Source organism: Channa argus, chromosome 9 (assembly GCF_033026475.1).
Source record: "Channa argus isolate prfri chromosome 9, Channa argus male v1.0, whole genome shotgun sequence".
Lineage (NCBI taxonomy): Eukaryota > Metazoa > Chordata > Actinopteri > Anabantiformes > Channidae > Channa > Channa argus.
In genome coordinates this window covers 8758867-8784281 of record NC_090205.1, presented here as the reverse complement: position 1 = coordinate 8784281, position 25415 = coordinate 8758867, and the positions used below count along the sequence as shown (strand labels likewise).

Genomic DNA, 25415 nt, shown 5'->3' with positions numbered 1-25415 from the left:
ATATTTTGTGTTATAGACTCATCTTCACATCTCTTATGAACATGTGTCACTATTCACCAAACTTTTTATATAAACTTAACGGTGAAACAGGGATCGATTAATTCTTTTTATAGGGTAAAATATCTTAACGATCATTTTAGGACTAAAGTTAGGGCAGAGATGTTGCTTCCCTTTAAATTCAGGTTTTATCCACTTACAGGAGAATTAAGTTTGAGGCATAAATAAAATCACTCATAGGATCCTGTTAAAACTAAATTTGATTATTTGTTGAGTCACAAACGTTTGATATTTAAGAATTTAATTTCAAACGGAATAATCTAGGCTATGATTTAGCCAAGATTGGGCCTCTGATTCCAAAACAAAACCGTTAAATGGGCTGCATCACTAGATTTTTGGTCAACTTCATTATATTCATTACTGGTTGTTGACTTTCAGAAATTCTTCTTCTTTAGTTTTTCACTCATTACTTTGGTTTTTACATCAGAGTGATTTCAGGGCAGTCTCAGCATTGCCATCAGCCTTATTTCCAGCAGCAGGGGGCTGCTTAAAGTCAGACTGGTATGAATACAATAGCTGTGCAGCATTGAACATCTTGCAAAGTTATAGTAAATACTAGTAAAGAAAGTTGAACATTCACAGCTGAAAGGACTAATGTTCTTTTCTCAGGAGTTGTTGGAGACCAAACTAAAGCTCAAATTAGAGTGAACTTCTAAATATGAACATTGGTTGCTGCATATGTCTGTGTATATCATCTTACTGTCAAGTTCCTCCACACCAAAAAGTCCAAAAACTAAAATAATGTTTACTTTATTTAACCTGTGATACATTTAGAGTTTAAGCTAGTATGTGAGCATTTGCAGTTGCACTCCAGGCCAGTATAGGGCAACACCAAAGGTGCTGGCCTTCACTGCTCCCCAGCTGAGCACTTAGTAGTATCCTGAGGCGTAACAAACAGCTCTCAAGATAAAGAGAATCCAACGGTGCTGCCAGTCAGACCCAGTTTTCACGGCGCTTCAAGTCTTCAGGTTAGTGTTTGTCGCAAGAAGTAGAAACTCAATCCATCCATTTACCTCTGTCAACTGGGTTAACTAGTTGGGAGTGTTGCCAGTTAGTCGACACAGCGAGCCATCAGGCAGCTTTAGGTTTTTATTCAGTGTTTGTGTCCAAATGTGTTCCCTTAGTTTACTGGGCTTTTACTCCGTGAAATAAGCTGATTAAGTTGCCTCCACGGTGGTTCACTGGCATTCTCAATATACTATATCTGAAGCTTTAGCCTCACAGACTGTAACCTGCTCTCATCAGCATCTCTCGTAGTCTTCATTGACTTCAGTATAAATGCAGTAATTATTGTGTATTCTCTGTTCTCAGCAATAAACTCTTACTGCAGGACTGTTGCAGCTAAACAATACCCAACTGAGTGTGTAAATAAAATTAAGTCAAGTTAAGTGCTCACAGTCAAACACAAACTGCTGCAATAAAATGCACAATAAAGGTCGGCAATTCCCTACAAGTAGGGGTGTGTAGGATGTTTGAAAGAGAAATAATTTTATTGCATAGTGGATCTGTACACAAATAAGTGATTGGTCCTCTAAGTGTTCACTTACTTGTACGACCTGACATTTGCAAAGCTCAAATCTACATGCAAAACTGCAAAATTTACAAATACACAAGGACATGAAATACACTTTGAGCTGTGCTCCACTGGCCTGTATTTTGACTGAGAGACACCAGTGGGCAGAGAAGAGCTGTTTTCAACTTTCCCAGCCCAAAAGGTTGACATTGATGTGTGATTAGGTCCTCTCAGGTTGCAACTGTTCAAATGTAGAATTCTTGGACTTCTTCGGCCTTGTCCTCCTCTTTAATTGGTGCACTGATAATGCTGCAGCTGTCTGACTGGTTAATGGAAACGTCGCTCACTGACGGAGACGCACTTGTGTTTGCACTGGTGCCATGAATATGTTGCCCCATTAATGTTGGCGGATCGCCGTGGATGCAGAAGCGGTTAGGAGTCCGTCCCAGTGTGGCAGCCTTGTAGGAGTTCTCTGGGATGCCAGGAAAGAGGCAGGGTCCTATGTCTTCTGGTGGTGCAGATAATGGACGAGAAGCCTGTGGCAGGCTGGAATTGATATATGCAGATACCACTGTGAGGTCCACACTGCTGCCTGGATTCACTTTGTTCCCTGTGTCCACATCTGTCTCCTCTGCCCCGATCAGGGCGTCCACGTTGAGCCGGAAGGGTGGGATCAGAGAGGAGCTCCTGTTTAGGGAGTGGCTCCTGTGGTGGGGGCTGAGAGAAGGTCCAGGAGAAGAACATGTGGAGTGGGAGCTGGCCGAGCCCAGGTGGGGTAGAGAGAAAAGGGAGCTGGACCGGTGGCCCCTCCACTGGGCCCTCCAGCTGTCTGGATGGGGCCGGTCGGCCCATGGCTCCTGCTCGTCAGGCTCCTCACAGGCCAGAGGGAGGGAGCTGTAGGAGGTCTCGTGGGGTCTGGGACGGGATGTCACCCTGTGGTGGTACCGACGGTTTCTGTAAGAGGCGCCGCTGCGGGTGAAGGTGGATGGAGTTGATGCTGATTCAGTAATGGTGGATGATATGTGGCAGGAATCTTGTCGGAAGTGTGCACCTTGGACCTGAGCAGGAAGGAACAGAAAACAAATCACAACATTTACATGTATTCATTTATCCATCGGATATTCTAATGGGGAAGTTCATGAAAGCCTGAATGTCTTATTTTAGAATAAATAAAAAAAAGTTTCTTTACAATTTGCAAGTAACTTGTTTCAAGGTTGCACAGTAGGGCGCAAAAGTTTGCATCCCTTATTTTGAAATGGCAAAGGCAAAGATTTTTTTCATCAATATAATATTCAATGCGCATTGAGATAGTGCAGATGCGCCTTCATCAAAAATTTATTTGAGGTTACTTTTTACTTATTAAGTGTGATGCTATAATTTTCAGTATTTTACTGTAACTTTTTAAGTACACTCATTGACAATTTTTATTAGTCCTGATAATAAAGGAACATTTTTACTGGATGAAAGTGGGTTTTTATTGTTAAGTTTAGGTTTAACCTTCAAGTTTTCAGCATCCCCTCACTCCTGGTGCCTTGCTACTGTTGAGCTTTCTATCTGTATATGTCACTTGTAGTTTGCACTGAGCTTCCTCACTAAACCTACACACAGGGCATCTTAGCTGATGTCAAAGGGCTCTTCAAAGTGTTTTGAATGTACAGTGACATCTCTAGCTAAGCCCTGCATGTCCCATGGACCAAGCAGGGCTGAGAGAGGCTCTTTTCAGGCTGACAACCTCCTTCATTGCTGGTGTCCACAGCAGGTCCTTCTGGTTTCTAGCACGACAGGCACAGACTATTTCTAGCTACAATGAGGGCTTTGTTACATGGCACATTTGGAATCCATATTCACAGTCTTGCTTTGTCTTGTATTATTTTTGCCAATATTTATCCTCTATTGCCAGGTCAGACAGTGTTATGTACTTGTCAAATTTGTTATTAGCCCATCGACAAGAGTATAACAGTGTTTTAAAGCAACAGTCAGGAAATAATTTGAACACTTAAAAGTTTGGCAGCTATAATCATTCCTCCTGTTCATACTGGCAATGCAATGGGAGTGAACACTGGGAAAGATAATTGCATTTTTGTCAATTGTAGAGGGGGACGTTTGCATTGAGCACACAAACTATCCCACTGTATGTTCTGTAGATTTGGTGAAATACGAGGCCACAGGGGAAACAAAGGAAGGAGGTGCACATTCACGACTATTGACCTCCCTCTATAGGGCTCTCCAGCAACCAAGTGCTCCTCACGCAACGTGCAGCCAGCAAAGCCAAGGCGTAAGGGGTATAGAGGAAGCTGAGGCTTTTTTAAAAATCTTGCAGACGCCCCCTATTCTCAGCCTGGCCACTTTTTGAATAACAGCAGCAGCTGGAGAAGCCATCAGCACGTAGAGGAGCCCCACATGTATCCCACCTTCATTTATGGACCAAAGTATCCCCAAACACAGAGAGTGCTGTTCTGAAGATCTGTGCTCAGATTGTACCGCAACTCTTCAGAGGGAAAAACATCCACAATAACATGTCTGGAAATGTGTGTTTTGACTTAACTGTGGAAATGTTCTCGTCTTTAACAAGCGGCGCAGCTGTAGCAGTATTTATTTCATTTCTCTGTCAGTTCAGTTTCTGGTGTTTTCCTGCTCATCTTAATGCTGATAGCTTCTCCATGTTTCTGTTCTGATGTCTGCTCAACACAAGCAGAAGCATTAAATTTCCACACAGCCACCTCAGGATGACGGAGGGAAGTTTGCAGTTTTCCATATGCTCTGATTGAACAACTATAAATATCACAGCAGCAAATCTTAAAGTTTCCTGAGAGCTGAACTGTGATTTATAACATCCTACGTATAAAATGCACATAGTGTAGATTAGAAATGAAATATGTTACTGGAGTTAATATGTGTAACTAGTGATGACACAAGAAATTCATTTAACACTTGACATATAAGAAAATTTATATTTGGAGATTCAAATGTGAGATCGATCACCAGCTCCTATTATATATGAAAATATAAGACATACAGCGTCGGCACATGTTTTTTCTACTATTGCCTCAAATTTCACAAGCTGATCCATTGATCCTCTAAAGTTTTTAAAGTTTTTAAAAATCCCAACTGGCAACATATACACTCATCGGCCACTTTAGTCGGTAAAACTGTACACTCTTAATCCAACCCAACACAGCAGCTCTGTCATAAATTCTACTTTTACAGTGTTATAATTTCTCAGTTTTTAAGTTAAAACTGTCAGAAAGGTTATAATTCTTCTCTCTGGTTATTATTAAGGTCTTAGTGGGTAGTGGAGTCATACTGGAGTGCATTATATTAAAAGGTGGTTCTAATGTTTCGGGCTCATTCATTTTACTGTATCTTATTATAATGTACTCCAGTACAAATCCACCACCCACTGTGACATCAATAAGAAACACAAAGTAGATTTATCACCTTTCTGACAGTTTCAACTTAAAAAAACGGAAAAATTAGAACCTTGTAAAAACAGAATTTATGGATTGTATTAGATTGTAGTTGTATTATTACTATACCAACTGTATTGCCTTACACAGTAATATAATTTGCATTATAGAAATATTTGCATAGTACACATACTGTATATATTCAATTGTATTTTTTAGCTTTTAAATATATCTCTAATCTCACCCACACTTTTATCCAAAGTGACTTACAAGTGAGTTACAAGGCAGTAAAAATCGCAATCAAGGAGAAAACATCAGAGCAAAGAGCAAAGAAAAACCTTTCAGTGCATTCAGATTTCAGTGCATAGGAAGTTGCAGGAGAGTTTTGCATAAACATGAAACCGACCAGAGTGTTTTTATTTTTCTGCTGGTTAACAGGACATTTGTCAATGTGAATGTCTGTGTGAGATCAACATCAACTTCCACTTTGTTGACTATGACTGAGTGTGATGCTCCTTGGCTCTGTCTTAAAAAGGGGAAAAACAGCAGACCATTTCTACGTATTTCCTGTACAGTGTCAACACTGGGATTTGTTTTATGGCCTGTGAACACAAACTTTATTATTTGTATTATTCCAATGCCACTTTCTAGCTTTTTTTGAGAGCTTTTATTCTACTGCCCTGCAGTGAATGGTTTTTGCTCAGGTATCCTCCTGTTACCTGTGTATAATGACCATTTGTTTCATGTGAGCTACATAAGTTGGGTACCTCGGTCACATGGTGACATCTGAGCGAGGTGGATTTACTAAACAAATGCCATGGTACAGAGCTGAAAGGTCTAACAGAAGCTAATAACTGGAGCTTGAGTTTATTTATTTAAACTGTATATTCCACTAGAGAAGAGGCAAAAGTCTAAAAAAATGTAGAGATATGAGATATTTGTCAAATGATCCTTTAGCATGAAGACAACAATTTTAGTCCAGTGCTTTTGTGTGTGTGTGTGTGTGTGTGTCAGTGTAACACAGCCATTGTTCTTCTTTCTCCCTGCTCAGTGTCTTAAAGCTGGTTCTGCTATAAAGCAGCTTTCTCCTCGGTTTCTGTCTCTCCGGTCCACTTCCTCCTGTTTATGTTTATCTCACTCCCTTCTTCACTTTGTCTCCCTTGTTCTCCCTCGCTGCCATGGAGTAGCTTCACCATACTTAATACGTATTTCATACTTATTTCTCATACTTATTTCTCCCACACAGGAAAGAAGGAGGCCGTAAGTGTTATTGGTGGCTTCTCAGGCTGTGATTTAAAACTTAATGATACTGTAAGGGGGCCACAGCAGGGCGACTGTGAGCGTGTTGTTATCACAAAGAGGCTGCAGGTTGATTGAACACGTTCATTGTTTACCAGAATTCTTTGAGTGCATGTTTGGGTGGAAGCGTGCACGCCTCCGTCTGCTAATAGGACACGACAGGATCTGTCCTGTTTTCTCTGGGGACGACATGCTGGTGAGCTGGTAGGGGGGCACACTGAGTAATGAGGTTGCTGGCATAGAGACGATCAGATCCTTACTCATGCAAACTTCAGTTTTGTCGGGATGTAAGCCAGGTCAGCCGAAGATCTGACCTCAGCGACACAAAGGCAGCACAACTACACTAATCTAGCACTACGCAACATTGCTATCATATTTTTAAATGCTCCAGCTCTTGTGCCTTAAATCCTGGTACTGTAGGTTTAATAGCTAAAACTTAAAATGCCTTGTGGCCCAGCAGCTTGTCTATTTCACAATACTACAATATGCAAATATGTCGATACAGAAACTAAAGGCAGATCAGATGCTGCTATCCCTTCACTTCTGCCGCGTACTGTGTGGACGAACACATGACTTCAGGCCAGGTGGGAGCTGAGCATCATGCATATGGTCGATTGTCATGATGGATTAGCTTATTGTTTCCCTCGGATGTTCCAATCCCAGTAATGGACTGCAGCTTAAGCAGACTGAACTATCCAAACTACTTAGCTCCCACCACTCAGACACATATCGCCCCTGAAACGGATACCCTCCAAACAGGGAGCTGTGTGTGTGTGTTTGTTACGATATAATTCAAGTCTTTAATCTTCACTTAAAGTTGCTGACAAATAATTCAGAGCTAAGGGAGTTTGTTACTCTTGATGCTTTAACATCCGCCACAATCTCCTTATAATGTCCATGTTTGTGTTTGCAGTGCAGGAACAAATTCAATGTGTTTCCAACCTGTATTGGTTCAGGTTTCTCTCACAACTTGCAAGTGAAATATATTTGATTTTCACGTTTGATTTGTTGCTGAACCCTTTCTAAATGACAGGGAAGCTCCATTTTTAGGATGAACTCCTCAAACTCCTCAAAGTGGTGGGCTTGGCCTTCCACCACACTTTTTCTCGTATGAAAAGCTCACAGTAAGTACACGTGTACTTTTTATCATGGGGTGGATATTTACAGTACACTAAATGACAACTTGACACGGCGAAGCGCTAGATGTGCGCACGTAAACCTTTTACAGTGGATTCAGGATGGATGGCTAAATTTATGATTGGCTAGATGGATTCAAAGCTGTGACAAATTATTAGACTCAATGCTCCTTTGTGTGGTGGTACATGAGGTTATTTTTGGCTGTAGAGTCTGTTTTACATCCCGCTCTGTGTCGTCTTTCTTTCTCTTTCCTCTCCCTTTTTTCTACATGCATGGAACTGCCTTTGGTTTTCCTTTGTTTTTCTCATACACCCGCATAAGTACAGCCTGCAGACAGAGTAAGCAAACCATATAGAGCATACATCGTCCAGCCCAAGATTGATATCTGGAAGGAGAAACCCTGCACTAAAATAGCACGACTTAATCGATGAAGTTTCATATTTTAATAAAGGAAAACACCACATACTGACAGATTTGTCAGAATTTTTTTTTTTTTTTTTTTGTCATGACTAAGAAAACACATCATTTCTGAGAAAGGAGCGATTGTTTAAAACAACTGTGGATCAGAGGTGCAGTTCATTGGCCTATGGGAAACGTTTGAGATTTGCACTGATGGTGGAGGAGGATTACCTGCAGGAGGATCTTGTTTCCGTCGTAGTCCTCCGTCTGCCAGCGGACTTCACTGATTGGGCTGCAGGGGTGTGGCAGCAGGGGCACCAGTGCTCCTACGTCCTGGACCCTAACCTCCATTACTGCTGAGTCCAACACTAATGGACACTGTCCGCGCGGGAGCCTCTTGAACGACAACTGGATTTCCATATCCGGGTTGGAGTACACCACAAAGAAGCAAAAGTCCTCTTTCTTCTGCGCTACCCTCCGCTGAAGCAGCAGCTTGTACAACCGCACCATGTCCACATAGTTTTCATGTCGGCAATAAACAGTAAACCGCACAATTTCCTTCCCGTAGTGGACTTGTCTCACGGCCCAGAGTGGCGTGCCAGGAGACAGAGTGAAAAAGTCCTGACTGCATGGTGTCATGGGTAGCATCCGCCGGCCATTGCTGACTTTCTCAGTGTGGTGGTACCTCCAGGGCGGCCTCTGTAGAGTGCGGTGCAGCATCAGTATCTGCTCCTCGCCACCATATGCCTCCTGCAGGAAGAGGATGACAGCCAAGGCCGGCTGGCAGGAAGCTGCTGGGCTGCCATTTTGATGGCGCTTGGACCTGGGCCGCGAGGAGACAGAGGCCCGCTCTGACACTCTGAAGAGCTGCAGTTCAGGGTGAACCCACGCCAACACAGCATCGGCAGCACGCTGCAGACGCTTGCCCTGGGCGGGGTCAGCGATGAGGTGGACACTGACGAGGAAGGGATCCTGGAGCTCGCCCATGGATAACTCACCTCCACATACAGCAGCATCAAGTGGAAAGGGAGGATAGGGAGAAAGAACAAGAAAAGAAATTGAATGATAAAGACACAGGAAAGAAGTTCAGACATGCTCAACATCCTCTTCCTTATACTTTGCACTTTTCTACAGAAGGACACACAAAATTTAAAGGACACTAAGTGTAAATCGCAAAGTTTCCCTAACATTGTATTTCCCTCTTTTTCTTTGTTTACCACTTGGTAAACAAATGGTTTTCCCATCTCTGGCTCACTCCTTTCCTTTCCCACAGGTCTCTCGCTCCTTGTCCTTCTCCATTTCACTCATCTCCATCTAACTCCATCTTTCTTTCAGTTTCCTTGTTTATCTTGCTCTCTGCTCTCACCCTCCCCCCTCACCAGCAGACCCATGTGGAGCAGGGCTCCTCTGTGAAGTCTCATTAGTGCCATTAGGAGATCATTACTGCAGCACAGAGGATTGTTTCAGACCACAGCAGGAGCGATGCATTCAGGTGTAGCCTCCCTCTGAACCCATGACTGGGAAAAGCCGCGCACACTGGCACAGGTACTGCAAATTACTGCTAAACTGCTCCTGAAATCCTGTCACATTTATCCAGTGTTGTCATTTTTGCAAGTTTACATGTACACAGTTAAAGTATCTGTTCTTATCTTCATGTTAAGTCTTTCTTTTGCAAACACCTTTCCCACTCTCTTTATATGAGTTCTCAGGGGACTTGTCCTATTTCGTTTGTTCCTAGAGTTAGTCTGTGAAAGGACACACAGTCTTCCTGTCCCTGGCACAGTAGATTGTCTGACTGTTGCCAGAATCGCTCCATGAGACCGAGAGGCCAAACAGGGACAGGTTCTGTCTCATGAGTTCCACTGGCCTTTGGAAAAGGACAGTTTGTACTTGACCAAAGAGGTGACATTTTCTAAATGTTGAGATCAGGTTACAAGGAAAAGGTGGCCATTAATCACACAGTCAGCTCAGGGTCCAGAATGATACACAAGAGTTTGTGGGTTGATGCCCAAACTTTTTTAACAGAGTTTGAATGGAACTGAAGTGTGACGATAGGTACAGTGTCAGCTTTTAACTGCTTCTTAGTTTTGTATTTTTTTGTCCTTTCAGCTTATCCCGTGAGTTCAGGGTCGCGCAGCGGATCATTGTCCGCATGTTGATTTGGCACAGTTTTTTCGCCGGATGCTTCCTGCTGTTAAATTTGGCTAAAAATAAAGCCATAAAAAGTTTTTTCTAAAAATTATTTTTCTCTTTTAGTTAAGTTAAACGAGGCTGAAGAATTAAAACATGCTTTGATAGGTTCTAAAGATCCTAAGGCAGCTCCGAGTTATTGACATGCTCTGGACTGACTGGGCCCTGCTGAACTTTTCCCTGTCGTCTAGCTGAACTCTGGGTAAATCTGTCGTGCTCTGCGGGTGCTACACAGTGGCACAGCTTGCTTTCTATTGATATTAAATGGGCAACTGTCGCTGGCCCAGACTTTTGTAGAGGTACACTTGAATGTCCCGTCAGAGGTACTGAGACTGTAGCGCAACCTAAAAATTTATTATAAATATTTTCACAGGTGGTGTCCACAGGTTTTTGTACAACCTTACTGCTGATGGATAATTTCCTTCCAGCAGACCTAAGAGACTTAATTGTTGATTTTATTTACAACGTCTGGTACTTGAAATCAATTGACCCGCATCATTTACTATAAAAGATTTGATAAGGTCATTTGAAAGGAATCAGTTTCAATAAATGGCTTTAACATTGGATCCATTCATTCATAATCTGTACAGTTTATCCTGTTCAGGGTCGCAGGGGGGCTGGAGTTAATCCCAGAGACAATGAGTGTTCACAGGACAGGTCAGAGGTCTATCAAAGGGCTGACAGAGGAGACAGACAACCATTCACACAGATGAGCAGTTTATAGTCATCAGATCTACACTAACTGCATCTTTGGACTGTGGGGGGAAACCCGTGCACAGGGGCACAGGGACAACATGCAAGCACACAGAAAAGCCAAGGATTGAGAGAACTAGTGCCTTTGAGCTGCTACTGAACCCCAGAGCTACAACACAGTGACCTTGTGGGTCAGTTCAACACAATGACAGCAGGATCAACAATGATCAGCTGCAGGTTTAAGCTGGATGCCAAGGCACATATGTCCCGCTCCTCAACGTCTGCCTGATCCCATTACAATCAGAGTCTGTCTCTCTGACATGAATCTGCACCAAGACACCAAACACAGGGATAAGAACCTGTAAAGGTGTTTACTGTGCAGCACATTGTATTGATACGGAGACTGCTTGATTTCTCAAGTATTTATATATATTTCTCACTTTTATAAAGTTAAAGCCTAAGGAAAGCCAAAGTAACAGTGACCTTTGTCCAGGTTCTCTTGCTTCATAAGAATTGATGAAAACAATAACGCAAATTGAGCTGGAAATAAGATGTTTTCATAGCTCTTGGACGGGTTAGAAAAAACGCCCCTCACCCTTGCTCTTCATTTTTCTATAGTAGTCCATATACAGTGGACACATAATAGTACACTATTTTTAAAAAATCCCTTTTCACGCTTGTCTCTCTCTTTATATTATGCTTGTTTATCTAGACAAAGTTCTCAGAAGTCTGTAACTAAAATGTCTCAGGGATTAAACAGGAATTTGAGATTGGCTCAACGCCACAGACAGGCTGAGGTTCACACTCAGGGCCACACACCTGTTTCTTTCTGCCTCATCGCATTAGAATCAAAGTCCGTCTCTCTGGTATTTGATATCTTTACTCAAGCTGCTGTTTGAAACACGTGGACGCTGAAATCCAACTGGATCTGGAAAATCCAGGGTGATCGTTGTTACTGGTCTTCACACAGGTTTGTCACCAGCTGAGCCAACACTGCATTTTTTGGCTGTGGTCATTTATCCCTCAAGCCATATTTTATCATGTGCCTCTCATTTAATTTTGTTACAGTAAAAGCACAAAAAATAAATGTGTACCATATATTTCATACAGCCAATTAACAGATAAACAAAAATGCTTGCATGGAATATTTAATGTGTCTATGCCGAGTTTTTCATAGAAGACATTTGCCAATTTATTTGGCTAAAACCTTTTTTTTCTTTTGGCTTATCCCGTGAGTTCAGGGTCGCCACAGCGGATCATTGTCTGCACGTTGATTTGGCACAGTTTTTACGCCGGATGCCCTTCCTGATGCAACCCTTCCATATTTCTACCGGGGTTGGACCAGCACTGCACAGCTGGGGAGGGGAATGGGCTGTTGGGGGTTCACTGTCTTGCCCAGAGACATTTTGACATATAGTCGTACATATAGCTGTGGGTTCTAACCACTGACCCTGTGGTCTGTGGATGACTGCCTTACCAACTGAGCTACACCCGCCCCCCATTAGGCTAAAACTCTAACGCAGCCTTATACAGCAGTCCTCTAAGGAATTCTGCTCTCAGAATGGTGATAATGGGTGGACAAAATAATCGAAGCATCCGTTAACTAGTTGTGTATAACAAATGCCAACATCCACCAATAACGCTGAATCAAAACCTTACACAAAAACTGAACGTTATCACCTTCATAAAGGGAAAATGTATTCCAGGACTGTTGGGTTAGACTGCATTACTTTTAGCTTGTTGTGCCTAATAACCTGCTAAGTGGGGGTGACTTGTTTTTTTATGTATTTACTGAAACACTTGACCTGCTTTCTTTCAAATTGAAAAAAAAAAATTCACAGTTGCATCTCTCACAAGTATAACAGAAACCTCACTCAGCAGCTAAACACACAAGATGCTGACTTGAAGCTTTTGGATACAACTCTGGAAGTACCCTGTAGACCTTGTACGTAGAGACTAAGCCTTAGTCTGATGAAGCAAAGACGAGAGTTTGTTAGTAAAGCTCTGAAGGAGTGTGTCTCTAAGCTGTTAATCCACTCGAATCTTCAAGCTGAAGCTGATGTTCTGACTAGTGAGTAGACTGATGACATAAACGCTCATGCTCAGACACACACACACACACACACAATTTGCAACCAGATTGTGCATTTAGAGATAGGCCTGTCATTTCTAATTCTCATAGACTTTTACCTTCACTCTGTGTTTAAGTGTTAACACATGCTCGCAGCTACAGATGATGATGTGAGATAAAACAACACGCCTTCCAGTGGCCCCTGCACATATGAGAGTGATTAGCACTGAAAACTCAACTAAGGCCTCAGTGTGTGTGTGTGTGTGTGTGTGTGTAAGTACCACAGTCACAGCTTTAGTTTCCCTGCCCCTCAGTGTGAGTCAAAACAACTGAAGGAGGAAATTTGAAACGGGGGCCCCTTTTGTCATTTGGTTAAGAAAAAAGTGCCTGGACTCATATGTCAGTTTGACCGGTGCCAAAGACCAAACATGTAAAGTCTTATGTATATTGTAAAATTCTGTAAATCCAGATCATGTCTGAATCCAAACAAACTGTGGTTTATTCTTTTTTAGGGACCAAATACACATTAATCCATAGATGAAAATAATCTTCAACAGTCATTTGTTTGGGAAACTTTTGCCAAAAAAACTACTGTAACGCTTTTCAAGATGTTATGGAACTTTTTTAAGAAATTAAAGTACTAAGTAAGACTAGGCGCACAGATTTTTATTCTTTAGTTATCTTATTCTTTTGACAGTGACTGAGGCATTCAAGTGATGACTGATGCATTTCTTTGCATTTCTCTGATATGAGAGCTTAAATTAAAATTTCATGCAGCAGTATCTGCTCGTCAGCTGGATCTCACGCATCCCAACGTTCACGAGGGAAACCTGCAAGTCTGCGTTTCTGCACATGATGAACCCTTTAGGCTACACATCATATGTTGACACATTAAAGGTTTACATGCCTTTTAACTTTGTTGTGTAAAAGACACAACAGGACTTATAATTTCTTTGCTCTGTTTCGTTTAAAGTGCAACATAGGCAGGACTTGAAAATAAAGGGAACTGCTGACTTTCTTTCCCAGAGCAAAATATGCAAGGGTCTGTGAATGTGTGACGCAGAAGATAAAAGAAATCAGACTATAATGTGTAGCCACTATTTTTGGCTTAAAACTGCTGTTAGTTTTAAACTTGAGAATTAGATAGATTAGATCGATTACGACAGACTGCTGTTAGGAGAAGATTAGAAGGGGAGGCTTAGTGAGCAGACCGAAGCCAGTCAACACAGCTAGTCCAAGTTCTTGGATGTCATTTGACATTCAGAAGTCTGCACAGACATTGGACAAAGCAGCTCGGCTTTGCAGAGGGACAACAAGCTGAAAAGGCGAAGATGCCATGATCCTATTTGTCTACTTCGCTCACTCAATCTGGAGTTGGACACGGACATTTTTGTTTGGTTGTTTTGTATGTCTTTACTGCAACAAATTAAATTACTATGAATGTTTAATCTGATGATATCACATAGTTATCACGTACTCTAAAAATGTAATTCATATACTGATTTATACGGATTTAAAGACCCTCAGCTCAAACCTGAATCGCTGAAGCCTGAGGTCTTCGAGTCATGCATGCAGTAAATCGTTTTGCAAAATGGGGCCTCAGATAGTCAGACTTGATCGCAAAATACCCGAGAATAATTAGGCATGAACCAAAATGGGGTCGACCAGAAAAGACCTCAATAGATAAAACATTGGCAGCAGCATGTAATATACAGTGCATTCCGGAAAGTATTCACAGCGCTTAACTTATTGCACATTTTGTTATGTTAATCTTATTCCAAAATGGATCAAATTCATTATTTTCCGCAAAATTCTACAAATGATACCCCAGAATGACAACATGAAAGAAGTTTGTTTCAACATAAGTCACTACAGGCTTTAAGTACTGAATATTAATGGAACCTGGACCTTTAACCTCTATCACACAGTTGTGCTGTGGTGCAGAGCCAAAACAACAAAACATGCTTCCCTGTGCCTTTCAATGTGCACCCATTGAGCACACACTCATTAAGTCATTATAATGAACGGCCCACAACAAGGCTGACAGACAGAACTGCCTCAGTTATCCCATATGCAAACAGCTGACTGCAGCATATTCAGCAGCTTCATGGTTTAAATCTCAATTCAGAGGATGCACATTTGGTAACACTTAATCCAAGCTGCCTTACAGCACAGCCAGGATCCCATATGCCATGTTCACGTATAGGAACAAAGCATCAGGAGTGTGTGTGTGTGTGTGTGTGCACTGAGCTGTTACGGGTGGTCCTTGACCCATCAGGTGCTATTCAAATTGACTTTGTTGAAAGTGTCTTGGCAGACATCACTGAGAGGGGTTTGGCATGTAAAAGGATACTCAGCGCTGTCCCTTTAACGCAGACTAGTGCGTCATCTTCCCCTCTGTCTGAGAGCGTTTGCGCTGATGAAAGGCAAAGAGTCAGAGAATGCTCAAATATTTTACCAGTACAGGTAAAGCATAAGAAAAATATTGCAGGTGTGAGAAGGTTGGAGAGATCTATTCAACAAGACTGCTGCAAATGGGGCTTGAAAAAGTACTGAATTTGGGATGTGAATACTTTCGTAAAGATTAGAGATTTCAATTTAGAATTTATTTGCATATATTTGCTAATAATGTTTTTACTGTCATAAGCAAAAAATAGCAATTTTTCCATTTCAGTATAAATTTACAAGGCAGACACAGGTGCATAAAGTACAGTGGCCCTGACAGCTCAACCAACTACAGCAGGCAAAAGAAGAGCAAATTAGGAAAAACTGCAGACAACAGCCGCATCACTGAAGAGGCCAGGACAAACTTGTTGCTATGGTAACATATTAAGTTACTAATGCGACTGGTGTTGGAAAATGAGCCATGTCATGATTTAGTTAAATAGATGTATAGTTAGTGGTTTAACAAAATATTTGAAATCTGTGCTGCTTGCAGCATCTTTGTGTATTTGATTGTGTTTTTTCCTTTTGCATTCTCTTCTTGTGTTTTCAACTTATTTTTAAAATTTGCTTGGGTTTTGTCTATTTGCATGTGTTGAGGTCTCAGTGAAGGGGTGAGAATACTCTCTAAAGAGGCTGTAGCTCACACGATGGGACTGTGGCCTCTGCAAAGATATCACGTGTAAACTTCAAAAATTGTAATCAGTTGCTTGTGTTTCAGTTGAAAAGTTGAAGAAAGATCCCAGCAGGACTTTTACGCAACACACATCTAACAAACTCATCTCCACTGTAAACACTCTGCTAATCATGACCCCTGCTCTCTATTACAGTGAATGAAACAACATAAAGACACAATTGCACGCAAGAAACCTCCAACTACGTAATGAGACAAGCAGAAACAGAAGTTAGTGGATGTGGGTGCTGGATGTAATCCCAGTTATATGAGCGCTATCGCTTAGAAACTGCATGAAAGACTGTAAACACAGTCACTTTATAGGATATAATTAAAGCAGGACACGGATCACATATAATTTATTTGCTCATTGTTGCTTGGGTCTGCTGGGATCTGCTGGGGTCTGCTGATGCCGCGACACAGTTACTACAGAAAATAATAATGGATGGAGGTTTCCGACTGAACCTTTACCTAAAATTAGAAAAAATTAAAATGAAAAGAACGCATCTTTATGGATTCCATCTGTCTGTCTGCTCATATGGTGTTCAGCACATCTAATTGCCACTCAAACTCCACAGCAGAACTTGAATTATTTCAGGGAAGGAAGTCGATTTTTTCATAGGCTCCTGCTCTTTCACCAGTAAATATTTAATTGACTGGCTGGAAAACAAAAGTGTGGGTCACATATGAATTTTGGAGAGTTGAGAAACTTGCATGTACACGTGTTCCTGATTCCGCTGATCTGCCGCCTGTCTCAGCCGAAATAACAAGACCAAAGCCTCAGGCATTACTGGACACACACACACACACAGACGGACCAGTGTGTTTCATTTTATGATGAAAAAACTATGATCAACTTCATCAACATGACCTGGGCCACAGCATTTACGACCAATAGTTTTCTGAAACCATCGGTCTGGGATTACCTCACTATAGAAAGGCTTTCATTGCTACTGGTGGAGTCCACGAGATGATTCAAATTGCTTACTAATGCACAAAACATTCAGTAAAATAAAAGTATTCAGGTCAGATACAACAGTGCCTCCAAATATGGATGTCTCAGCGAGCGAACATCTGCTGGTAACTCCCAGGCTTTTGTTAGACTGCTATCAATCCCATCTCCATGTCTGTGATATAAAAGATTTGCTGAACTGGTCACTACACTGAGGCCCATTTATTTTATTCATTCCTTCTGAGGAAGTTTTTTTTTTTCCATCTTAAAAGTAATTCTCGTTTGGACGCTGTGTATAATGTAAATGTTCATGACTCTACATCTGTTTGTAATACATGACAAGTAATGCTACTGCTCCTCCAGTCTGTTTACATCTCCTTTAGTACATCTGTATGCATCTCTACACAGTATCATACAGTTGTTAGACTCTGACCTCTGCAGTGTAAAAATTTCTCCCATCTGGCCGAAAATCATTTATTACTCTGACATGTGACCTCCTCTGCCTTACGTACATGTACACATTCAAGAAAACAGTTGGGGGCAGGATGACAGGTCACTCATGCATGAATGGACACTTGTCTGCCGTGACCAATAGAAAGTGATTGAGTGCTGGAGCCTCTTGAATCAAAACCTATTTATGTCCCAAGCTGCCTGCACACACCAGCTGCAGACAGCGTGAAAGAGTAATAATAAGCTGTGTCTCAATTCAGGGGTCGCATCCTTTGAAGGACATGGTCTAGCTTGAAGGCTGCAAAGGCCAAACTGATCTATGGAGGATTCCCCGAGTCTGTCCCCTACTGTTCTGATTGGATGCAGCTTTTATTGGCAGCTTACGTTTAAATTCAAGGCTTTGAAGACTTTTTTTATTGATATTTCTTCCTCATGCAGAAATGGTGTAATGTAATGTGAGTGCACAGCCTGTGGGTTTTCTGTTAGAGTTAACTGTTGTTTGTAACAACTGTCATATCCTCATTTGTATCAGTAGAGAATCACTGTCCTAAACAAATGGCATTTCACTCTGAGTTATATTCACCTTTTTATAGCTTTTAGTCAAAAACACAGACTACGTCATTTGAATTCCTACAGTTACTATTACATGGAACCTAAAGTACAGTTGTTTTAACATGATCAGTCTGTCTCCTGGGGGCTTGGAGCTGGTCTGAGCTGAGGTCAAAGGTCTGGGGATAAGACCACTTGTATAAGCACAAATGTGTGCTCTCTGCCAGCACCTAAATATACGTCCGTGACTTAGGAGACAGGGGAGACTAATGGTGCACGCACCTTTGCAAATGGACATGTCAGCGAAGGACAAAACAAGCAGCCACACACACGCAGAGCTGCGACAGATGAGTATTTTGTCCTTTCACATCTTTGGAAAATCTGCCGTCACAGCAATTTGCATCCCTCTGTCGAGTCCTTTCAGCTGTGATCATTAGTTTGAGCCTCGGCTTGACAAATGTATTAATGGGGCTTCTTTCACTTTGTCTTTCTGTCTGAGGGTTGTGCATGTTTTTAAAAGACTAAAGAGTTTTAGAAAAATATCAGTGAAAAAACAGATAAATAATATACAGCAAGTACTCATTATCTTATTTGTCGAGTCAAAAAACCTCAAATAGGTATTTCTATTGGTGGTCACACACCTTTTGTATTTAAAGTTCCTGTGTTTGCTGACAATATGTTTTCCATATTTTATTCTCACCCTGACCTTCACTAGTGACAGAGACAGAGACAATAGTGGGCAAAAGTTTATCTGCTACAGCAGTAACATAGGAAACAGAGGTGGAAGACCAAGCCAGACACTGTTGAATCCCTTACTGTGTGTGTGTGTGTGTGTGTGTCTGTGTGTGTGTGTGTGTGTGTGTGTGCATCCTAACTTGAGGGTGTGGTGTGGGTGGGATTTTGCAGCTTCCTGTAGACCAGATTAATGGGCTAATATTGAATATAATCCTCCTATTGTGAAAAGCCTGGAGACCTGGCAACCAAACTTAATAGATATCACGACCTCTGCAAATACAGAGCTTCACAGTCACATGCACATACAGCAGACCCCATCTAGGCAGCAAGTGGAATCTTCATATTTCATGCACTATTAGCCCTCACGACCACACAAACAATATGAAGTAGCTGGTGTGTAACTCATAAAGTCAAGCTGATTTCTTTGAGCAGTAGCCAAAGTTAAACTAGTGGCAGAGACAGCTAAGTTTGACCATATCTTTAAATTAGTGTGGACAATTGCCAACAAACAGCACAAAGTCTGGTAACTGCTCGTTGTACTGTTCACCTTTGTATTACCCCATTAACTTGTGTGAGTGGCATGTTCCTCATACAGTATTTCCTGCCTATCCGCAATTAGTACAATGATGTCATGGGCCCCTGAGAACAGTTGAGCCATTTTGACAGTCTGTAGTCATGTGTGTCCATTTTTTTTGTTACTTTTTTGTCACCTTGTGTCTTTTCCTGGGCATTTTCTACTTGCTTTTAATGATTCTGCATCCATTCTTGGACAGTTTGTGCCATTTGAGTCTGTCTTTGGTCATTTAGTCTGTTTGTCCCAATTTTGGTTTGTATTGTTTCTTGCCTTGTGAGATTGTCTTTTAATTGAGTTATTACAAAGAGAAGCTGTGGTCCATGGGACCCCTGACCTATCAGGCCTGTGTGCTGTAGGACTGTTCAGTAATCCATCCTTAAATGTTATTGCTGAAAGAGACAATGGCAGCAAATACTGCCAATAAACAAGGGTCGTGATTTATTGAAATGAATTATGAGATTTAGGGGGTAGTGTTTTTTTCTATAGCACACGAAGAGTAAATACTGAAATCCTTCCCAAGACCTTTAGCTATATTCAGACAGAATTCTTTGCGATAAAACAGGCAGTTATTTTAATATTGGGAAAACAGAGAACGTACTTCCGAAACTAGAGCCTGAATTCGCCCCTTAATCGGTTCAGTCTATTAAAGCTCAGAAAATAACCACATTCTGTCAAAGTCTGTTTTTCCAAGTTACGCCTTTAAATGTCTTTTTTTCATCTGACCTCCACATGAAACACAATGCTATTCACTTCATAATGATATGAACTGACAACTATTCACTGCTGCTCAAATCTGCAAAATGTGTAGTGTTAGTGTACCATTAAAGTGAAGGTACACGTCGTGGAAGAAGAAAAAAATAATCAGTTAGGCAGCTTGTTATTGGCATAAAAAGAATCCTCCTTAAAATCTGCTTTAGGCCTTACAGACACACACAACCCTTCCTGTGAGTGTTTTTTTTTCTTTGTGTCAGTGCGTATTAAGGCGATACAGTCATCGGTCTCCTGTAGCCATCGGTTTACTTACTGCTCGTCGAGGACAAGGGACTGTAATCAGACCTGCAGTGGACGATAGAACAGAGGAAAAAAAGAGAAGATAAGAGGCCATGTGGACACGGAGGGAGGAGGAGGGAGAGAAAGAGAAGACAAGAAACAGAGAGGAGACAGGAGTTTATATTACAGCATGAAGTGCAATCAACATGATTTACAGGATGACACACTCCTATTTCAAATAAAGTGCTGACATCTGGCTAAACACAGGGAGAGGTCCAACTGGAAAGGTCACAAAAAATGCAATAGTTTCAGCCTGAAGGGACCTAACACAGGGACATTTACTCAAGTCGTGTTTTTAATACTACTGATATACTATAACTATACTGAGGTACAGCTTTCATGTAGTTGAGTTTTAATTGTCTGTTTCTATTTTCTACTTCATTCTTGTGCTGGATCATATTATATTTCACGGAAAAATCAGGTTGTTTGTTGGTAATTTGCAGATTAAGATTTTCCATTGATTATACAGAGCTAGAGAATAAACTGCCAAATAGTATCTAAAGCAGATTTGAACATATCACAATATTAAAATGCTGCCTACGAGTTCATGCATCAGCGGTAATTATATAAATAGTATTAACAACAATGAAGGACGTCATCAGAAAATATCTAAATAATTATGTGAATGCACTTGCAATCAGTTTATGTCGGAAATACTGTGAATGTCAGCAACAGTCTTGGTGAAAGAGTAAACAGATTCCTGGAAACATTCAGCAATTACATGACACTGCGAAAATACCAAATTTATATTTAAAATTACAATTTGGAATAACGGTGGGTTCCATTTGCCAACACTTGTGCTGGGCAAAGCTTGTCCTCAGGAAACAGCTATGGCACATAGCCTAACCAACACAAAGGTTTATGTTTAGATATCTGTTTGTGTGTAGGATATTCAAACAAGAAACCGTTCACAGAATGTAACTGTTTTGAATTTGTTACGTAGAAATATGTTTCAAAACATAACTTGATAAGGAGAGGTGACCGCCTTCCATGAAGTCAGACTCACAGAAAAGTACTGTTAGCAGCACAGATTTTTGGTTGAAGCTCACTGGGTAAGATGTGGGGTACAGCCTGAACAGGTCTCCACTCTATCTCAAGGCCAACGCACAGAGACACACAGTACACTGACGGACAACCAATCACACCCACAGGCAACTTACAGTCACCAATTAACCTAACACGCATGCACTATCGGAGAAAACCCATCCAAGCACGTTAAGAACATAAACACTCCACATAGAAAGGCCGCAGCCAGCCAGCATTCAAACCAGAGACCTTCTAGTTGTTTGGTGCTACAAAAACAATTTAACAATTCAAAGTGGAAATAAACTTCTACATTGTAATCTAAATTAACAAGAAATATAAAACTGAAAATAAGGGATTGCATAAACATTCCCCCCATTAAATGTAACTCTAAACATCACTGTTGCAGCCAGGTGAGTGCTGGTAATCACCTGAGTGCAGGTAATGTGTTAAGAAAGGATCGCAGTGTAAATACACATGTATCTGAAAAGTTTTGACCATACAAGTCTACTAGTCATTAAATATCTCTTGAAGTACAATCGAATCCGTCATTAAAAAATTAGAGGAAAATGGCAGATACTACCCAGAGCGGGTCGTTCTCAAAAACCAAGTGGCTGTGCAACGAGGAGACTGGACGGCAGACTACGGCTGCCTGGGTTCTTCAGTAGTCGAAGCTGGAAGAGTGGCCTCAATCCCTTTTATTTAGATTTTTTTTTTTTATTTTAGATTATTAATCCCACAGGAGTCAGATGGCAACACTGTTCCACTACACACACCCTCCCCATGACTCTGTCTATAAACTAATAAGGTCTCTAGAGCTGCAGGACAGCAGGAAACAGAGGAACAAGTCTGTTTCCTGCTGCAGGAGGCTATCAATCCATCTAATGGTCATTAGTGGTTAGAGAGAGGAATGGATGGAAGTGTGGCAAGAAGCAGAGGTGAGCAGAGAAAGGTAATGGGGAAAATGCTGGCAGCAAAACATCATCCAAATATACAGAGCAGATAATAAATGACAAGAAGGTTCCAGGAAAATGACACAGAGGGAAACTCAATGTCCCTGCCTGCAGTGACGGAAATGACAAAACGGGGAAAAAAAAGACAAGAAAATCCTTTCATGGTTGGAATAGACTTGGAAGTATACGTTTGTGCAGTGGTGCACATGTGTAGCTGCAGGTCTGGTTTGATTTTTCTCTTGGGTGTGAACATTTGGCAGCAGTTCCCCAACGGTGCCTGTTAGTATCTCGCCTGGAGTCCCCCGTCTGGCTGCACTGTCTCGCTTCATCTCCGTCCAAAGACAATAAACACAAAGTGAAGCGCAGACAGGCAGCAGCCAGGTCATGCAGTTTGACTGCCGAGTGACCTGATGGCCTCTCGAGTCTTGTTTGCCATGAAGAGTGGAACGGTTCCGTGTGGATGGAAAGGAGGATATAGAACAGATGAAGATGGAAAGAAATTAAATATAAAGTAACAAATGCTCCATTATGTTCCAAACGATGATATATGACACATCCGGAGTTAAGATCTGGTTATGCTCAGAAAAGATCTTTATTAGGATTTATACTGACCGATGTGGGCTGACGGTAGGAGTTGCACCAGTTTTAAACACAAGTTTCCTAGCGTTCCCCGCATTGAACTTGCCAGCCAAAGATGTTCCTAATATTCTGATCCCCTCGCGCGCAGATAAAACTCTGGACATAATGCAGTCCAGTATAAGCCTGTTAGCTGCCGAAAAAATTAAAAATAAAAACTCCTCCTGTTCAGTGCTCTTTTGGTAACTACACCCCCTAAAATTCAAGCACATCATCACCTAAAATGTCATTAGCAGGAGATTTACAGTACGAGGACCAAAAGAACTGAAGGCTAGTTGTGACTGATTGACTGAATGAGAGCTCACTGCTCACGGTGGAATTCTCGAACACACACAACACATCCAGACTTCACTACTCTCTTCCCACAGTCCCCAGCTGCAAACATCACAACCAACTAGTAAGTTTGCTGAATGTCTGCGGACAAGCCTGTCATTGTGCCTTGCAACCCCAGATACATCTAACTTCTTTGTCAACTTTTGTTCTTCTGACCTGCTCCTCTTTGGTTGGTTGGCAGCCATCTTGGCTGTGCCATGATGTTGTGATACTCAGACCTCTAGTGTGCCAGATGTAACGGCCCCGTTACTCCCCAGTCCTCCTCCACCGTGCACGAGCCGGAGAGCTCCTGGTGCGGATTGGCTTTTATTAGCCGGTTCCTACCACTTTGTTTTTTTACATTGCATACACACACACTGAATGTACAGCTACAGGGACATGAGGACAATTTCACTTAATTTGACCAAAATTGTAAAGAGTTACATACTTTTACTGTGAGTACTGCTACAATGAAGTACTTCACTTTTAATACACTACAGTTAAAGATCCATTAAGGACCATTGTTGCTCCAACCTTTGAAAGCAGCATAAAAAAAAAATTCTATACTTCTATGCAAGAAGAACAACTCTTTAGCTCCACATTAGAAAAATAGAAAAAAGTGTAGCATTATCTGAGGTTACCACAAAATCATTGACGTACTGATATATGATTGTCCACGCTTTGGATGTGATGTTAGGAGAACAAACGGGCATGAAAGATGGCCTTGTGTTGACTTGTGTAATGTTTACTTCTGTCTGTGGTTGTAAAGAGTTATGTACTTGATATGATATGTGATATGTCATCTTAATGTTGTTTATCTGTCTTTCTTTTACCCAAGTACTACATATTAGATTCCTGACTGAAGGTGTCACAATACCATCGTATTTATATTTCGCACTGATATTCTTCTTTATTCTACAATGATCCCTGGAGTTAAACGGACGTATAACAAATATGATCCGGGGGTTTTATTACAATGCATACTGCATGAAGACAATGCTGTTGATGTATTTAAAGGGGTATTGGGTCATGCAGGGTTTAAAACACACTCACAAACACAAGCACCAGACTTTCACTACCACAGCACCACAATCAGCAGTGACATACCGCAGGAGAAACGGAGGCACATCTTTGGTTAAATGCTGAAAACAGAGTAAACAATACAGTAATTCATTTAGCTCTCCCGATTCTACAGTGGGGGTGTACTCTCATTAACAAATGAGCTGGAGATTAGGACTTAACTTTCCACTGTCCAAATGCCCCTCTCCCACATTACATCAGTCATTTGGCACAGGGATGTTATCCAAGAATGTGAGCATAATATTCCAACTTATATCTGCGAATTCGGTGTAAATATTGTCTCACGTTATGCGGCTCGTTTTGGTTGTGCCAACTGTTAAACAATAGACTTATGAGATTTGGGACCTCGAATATCCGCCAACTTACACGACTACGTCCCCAAATAATAGTACGTGTCACTGTGCGTACAATCAAAACTGCATCAGCTGTGTTCTGTTTGGGTTCGCTCGTTGCGTTACGTGCGTACTAATGAGCTTTAGCTCCTGTAACACGTTTTCTCAACGTTTGCGTACACAAGCTTTATTTCGGCATATTATTACAAATTATTATTAAATGCACCGTCCATCATGTTTTGAGAAATATAATTTGGACTAACAACTTGTGTTAGTTATAGTTATTAACAAAATATTTTATTACCTAGTTATATTTTTTTATTAATAAGAAAAAAAGAGTTTAACGCTATTATGAGATACCAATACAATGCCTCATACAATCTCTTTTAAAAATCTCGAATATATAATGTAAAACCTTTAGATCTGTCATTTCTCATGGTTTCGGCTTCACTTACCCTCCAGTCTCGGCTCCCGAATCCACGCAGTCATCCTCCGCCGAGCTTTTCTCCATCTCAGAAGTTCTTCTGAGCATCAGATGTCTGCATTATTTCAAAGTCCTGGTGACACAAGCAAACAGAGCGCATTTACAAACAGGGCAGAGCTTGGTTAGGGGAGTTAAACGTGAACAGAGGGTCTGAACACGCAGTGAGGGTTCAGGTTTTAGTTGGAGCAACAGGAGGAGAGTTCAGTCTGCGCTCTGTGGTGATGCCTTTAAGTCTTCCGGAAATCTGAGAAATGAAGCACCTTTAAAATGAGTGAGGCTTGTAGATCAGAATGGGAGAATAGGTTGTTTATTCATGAATACATTTACTTTTTTCTCCTTTTATATTATAGGCCCACTTCTACAGCTCTACATTTTGGGGTGATCTATATTGCAAATCGGTTCTA

The 25415-nt window shown here is 41.3% G+C and overlaps 1 protein-coding gene across 2 annotated transcripts; it reads right to left on the bottom strand.

Moving 5' to 3' along the window:
* Window positions 1-1133: 1133 nt before the first annotated feature.
* Window positions 1134-25228, bottom strand: LOC137133257 (protein FAM124A). 2 transcript variants are annotated; one of them, XM_067516702.1, is made up of 4 exons: window positions 24983-25228; window positions 20166-20197; window positions 8044-8819; window positions 1134-2628 (listed from the first exon to the last, which is right to left on the bottom strand). In XM_067516702.1, the coding sequence occupies exons 1-4, from the start codon at window positions 25057-25059 to the stop codon at window positions 1816-1818; spliced, it is 1698 nt and encodes a 565-aa protein (XP_067372803.1). In that variant the 5' UTR covers window positions 25060-25228; the 3' UTR covers window positions 1134-1815. The 2 variants fall into 2 exon arrangements, with proteins under 2 accessions (XP_067372803.1, XP_067372804.1); XM_067516703.1 differs by having other exon boundaries at window positions 8044-8810.
* Between the last annotated feature and the right edge of the window lie 187 nt (window positions 25229-25415).

Bases quoted from the DNA above. Each gene is read 5' to 3' on its own strand.
- LOC137133257 (XM_067516702.1), bottom strand. From the start codon at position 25,059: ATGCTCAGAAGAACTTCTGAGATGGAGAAAAGCTCGGCGGAGGATGAC. The intron at 20,198-24,982 runs GTAAGTGAAGCC...CGTCCACTGCAG, and splicing joins TCGGGAGCCGAGACTGGAGG to GTCTGATTACAGTCCCTTGT. The intron at 2,629-8,043 runs GTAATCCTCCTC...CTTCCTGCTCAG, and splicing joins GAAACAAGATCCTCCTGCAG to GTCCAAGGTGCACACTTCCG.